This window comes from Lolium rigidum, chromosome 6, assembly GCF_022539505.1.
Source record: "Lolium rigidum isolate FL_2022 chromosome 6, APGP_CSIRO_Lrig_0.1, whole genome shotgun sequence".
Lineage (NCBI taxonomy): Eukaryota > Viridiplantae > Streptophyta > Magnoliopsida > Poales > Poaceae > Lolium > Lolium rigidum.
In genome coordinates, this window is record NC_061513.1 from 158,642,419 (window position 1) to 158,646,713 (window position 4,295).

Genomic DNA, 4,295 nt, shown 5'->3' on the forward strand with positions numbered 1-4,295 from the left:
TTGCTGCATGAAGTAGATCGCAAACTGTGTGCTCTCTTAGGGGCGGGTTCTTCTTTTCCCACCTTCTCTTTTTCTTTTATGGCTCTTGCCACCCCCTGTTTGCTTCTCCTTTATTAATATAAGGCAAAGGTTTTTTTGCCCGTTTCAAAAAAAAAAAAAACTGTGTGCTCTCGAGGTTGGGAAGAATTACTTCGAGCTGAAACCCTTGCTGTCATTGTCTCTGTAGTTCTGAGGATAATTGAACACCATGCTATTTTTTAAGCTAGAAAATTGATATATATATATGATTCCCATGTTGCAGATGCAAATTAGATAACGCATAACCTATGCACCAACTGGTGAAATAGATATCACAATGATGATCTTTCAGCAAGCAAGGTGTTCTCATGCACTATTCAGTTTAGTGCTGAAGAAAAAATGGCAGAAAGCACAAGCAAGGAAAAGGAAAAATGACAAATGTTGAGCTGCGATAACATAGCAGTCAGCAGTAATATATTATTTCAGAAATTTCTCTTTTGGCGGACAAGTTCTATGTAGTGTTCCATGCACAACGAGTATCTCCTATAGCATGACATAATAAGTACTTAAGAAAAGTACATTTCTCCTATCATTTGAATGTATGGTCTGTCTGGCAAACCGAACTCAGCAGTCTATTTTCATTTAACAAGCAGGAAGCATGATTTTATCAGTTTACTCTGTAATTATGTACCCAGATTCTTGTTCTAGCATACCTTTCTTTTATATAAGGCAACTAGATTTGTAATTTTGCATTCCTACAGCATTATAAGATGGAAACACATGTCTCACTTCTTTCTTGATAAGCTAACAGTACCATTTGCATAATTTTTCCATAAATAAGACATGTATGTCCATTGTGCTGTTTTAGATTGGAGCTATGCAGTATGCATTATTTTTCATTGGCTGCCTTCCTTCTTATTTGTATTGACTGGGAGTGTATGTGGACATGCCTGGGATGAGGAAGTGTAGAATCGGCACTAATTCTTTATTCTAGCCACATCCCCGTGAAGAAGGTTTCGTCACATTGAGAGAAAAGTGATTTACAGCACTGACAATTTCCATGACCTTGCTACGGGCAATCATTCCACAAGGATGATGAGTCAAAGAAAATTACAATTTTGTGGGAGCAAATAGGTGGTGGAGAAACATTGCCAAACAAGCTTCCCGATATTGCATTTTGGCAATGAGTTTATTCTTATCTACAAATATGTACCGAATAGAGTATCAAACATCTCAAAGTGCAAGAAAAAAACAAAAACAAAAAACAAATATAACAGCATGTAATAAAATCTAGTAGGTTGCATCCAAGTGTAGCAGAACAGAAGTAGATTGCATTCAGAACAACCAACACCAATTAAATTCGTAATGCCAATTAAGCATAGTACATTGCATCCAAGTGCAGCAGAACAGAAGTTAAACTACACGGAAAACCCGTTCTACATCTTCTATACATAACCATTATATACAATTCGGAAGTTCTTGATTTTCAAAGCTTGTGGTTAGACGCATCACTCTACATATATGCTTCCGAGTGAGACGCAAAACCTTCTATTATGTTGCTGCATGAAGTAGACCATATTCTAGAGATAGTGCATCAAAAGGGCGAGAGCACCTGATAAAAGATATTCATGCTCTGAACATGAGTCACGGATACTGTCTCAAAGGGTAACATATCCATCCAAGAAGGAGGCATCAAATGGATCAGCTAGCGACAGATCATGGGTACACTCCTTGTTGTCCTGGGAAGTACTCGTAGAAAAACTTTTGAATTCAAATCGAGCAGCGCGAGAAGCTCGATATTCCACTAGGAGCTGCTTGTACTTATTACCCCACCATTTGTCGTCATGGCCACCTACGAGTCCAAATTCCATTTTCTCTAGCACTTTCGCATTCAAAACAAAGAACCTGGCAAAGTCAACCTCTGGACCCTCACCATAGTAGACCTTCAACGCAACTTTTTTCAGATGTAGCTCAAGGCATTCAATTGGACAATAACTTAGTGAGGCATGCTTCATATCCATCCTCACTCTCCATAATTCTAACTGGAGACAGAAATAAGAAACAATATAAAGACAATTGCAGGGTGAGTATTAAGAGTTATATAGATTTCGTTCTAGAATCAGTGATATAGAATATTAGCTAGCTAATTTATAGTACTCACAACAACGTATTTTGGAATTTTAAGAAGCTAAGCAGATATGAATAATTGAATACTCACAACAACGTACAACCGCTCCAAGCAGGGGAAGCACTTGAGAAAGTCAAGAGCTGCATTTAGACCAGGGCCAAAATTATCAAGAACCAACACCTTCACGGTGCGCATTATGGTTGTCAAGCTGACGGCAACCATTTCCTACGAGAGAAAAATAAACAAATGCATATAAGAAATAATAGCCTCGATTTCTCATACGGCGACAAGTAAATTGATTCTATAACTTACCTTAAATACTGTTGTTCTAAGTTGGAGCTGTAATATGCCGCAACTCAGCGAACCCAATATCTTCAGTTTAGGAGCCCTGATTACCCGGATGGTCGCCGGACCATAGTCTGGATTGAGTGGTAGAAGTCTCTCGAGGCAAGGAGCGTCCTCAATTACCATCTCTTGGACATTGATAATGCCATCGACTACCTGCCTGTTCCAAAGAGCACAAAAGCCGATGCTCCTGAGGGTTGGGGAGCTGATGCGGAGGCTGGAAACGCCTACATTCTGGTCCAGCAGAAGGCTCTCTAGTGCAGGGCTGCCGGAGAGCACGCCGCTAAGAGTCTCCTCTGTCAAGCTGACCATGTGCAGGGTGAGTTGCTTGAGGTGCGGAAAATCCACTGCCAAGTTGGGCGGCAGATGGCAGAGGCCAAACCTGGCCACACGGAGCGCGGGCGCGAGGTGGAACACTGAGGGAGGCAGCGAGTTGCGGCGGCAATCGAATCTGTGGACGAGCTCGAGCTCTTGGAGATTGGGTGTGAGCCAGCCATTGCTACTGTCGTCGTCAGCTTGGTAGCGGTGGGGGAGGCGCCGGATTCTGGTTAGGGAGATACGGCGGGCAGGGCCGAGGTGGCCCGAGAGGATCTTGGAGACGACTTGCTCGGAGAAGCCGCGGTCGGCCTCGAGGTTGAGAGGCGCCGACCGCCAGATGGGGCGCCACCGGCGGGAGAGAGCCTGCGTGCGGCAGCCATCCTTGGTGGGGAGGAGGGACACGATGGTGCCGAGGACCGCGTCGGGGAGGTTGCTGATGAAATCGGCTCGGTCGCCAGACGGTTCTTCGCCGCCGCCAGTTCGCCTCTTGGAAGGGTGCGACGTCGCCGTCGCCATGTGCGCCGCCACGACTCACGAATGAGTGCTTGCGGCTCTTGGGCCTGTGTCAGGGCCCTTTAATTGAGACGAGTGCCGTAGCTTCATGGGCTAGGAGCTCATAGCATATCACTTCATCGCTTGCATGCAATTCCTATTTGACGCCTAGCGCGTCAACAATCCTCACAACCCCTCTCCCTCCCTATCGCTGCTTATGGGCCGAGCCCATTTCTCTTCATGCGGCAGTCTTCACGAAGAAGACAGAGAAGAGGACCGCGCGGCCAAACTCACCGGAGACTGAGACCTCATTGGAGACAGGGACGACGCGGCTAGCCGCGGAGTCGCCCGACGAGTTGAGGCCTGGAACTTAGGGTTAGGGACTTAGGGTGAAGGTGCGGGAGCTTAGGGGTCTGGGGGGTGCGGAAGCTCGCCGGCGGCAGAACTTAGGGGTTCTGGGGGTGCCAGGGGTCGCCGGAGCCAAAGAAGGGGCGGGGTTCAGAGGGAGGTCGGGGACGGGGCGGACCATATGTGGGATGTGATCATTGAGGATGGGGCGGCGATGCCAGTCGCGGGTGGCGACAGCAGGCGACACGGCTGGCGGTTGAGGTGGGGGATGGCTTGGTCAGAGATGAAGGCAAGGAGGAAGACGATGTCGCGGTCTTCGGTCCTTGCATTTTTCGAATCACTAAGACCGGAGTCTCAGGCTCAAGTCGACCTGGAAAATACAAGGACCGGAGTCTCCGGACCAAAGTCCCCGGCCTGGCCAAAAAGTCTCCGGACCCCTATACAGAATGTGAGGCGCACGGGGACCGGATTGTTTCCCGGAGTCTTCGGCCTCGGGGGCCGGAGTCTCCGGTCTAGGCACACCGGAGTCTCCGGTCTGGAAACTCCAAAAACTGTTGAAACCAAAACTGCAATAACTTGAGTTTGGGAACTCCGAATGACATGAAACCAATTTTGTTGGAAAGAGTACGACAAGAGCTACTCCCAA

The 4,295-nt window shown here is 47.1% G+C and overlaps 1 protein-coding gene across 1 annotated transcript; it reads right to left on the reverse strand.

Moving 5' to 3' along the window:
• Positions 1 to 1,612: 1,612 nt before the first annotated feature.
• Positions 1,613 to 3,325, reverse strand: LOC124663464 (putative FBD-associated F-box protein At5g22720). Its single transcript, XM_047201161.1, has 3 exons — positions 2,459 to 3,325; positions 2,237 to 2,371; positions 1,613 to 2,060 (listed from the first exon to the last, which is right to left on the reverse strand). Exons 1-3 carry the CDS (start codon positions 3,323 to 3,325, stop codon positions 1,677 to 1,679), a joined length of 1,386 nt encoding a protein of 461 aa, XP_047057117.1. The 3' UTR covers positions 1,613 to 1,676.
• Positions 3,326 to 4,295: the final 970 nt, after the last annotated feature.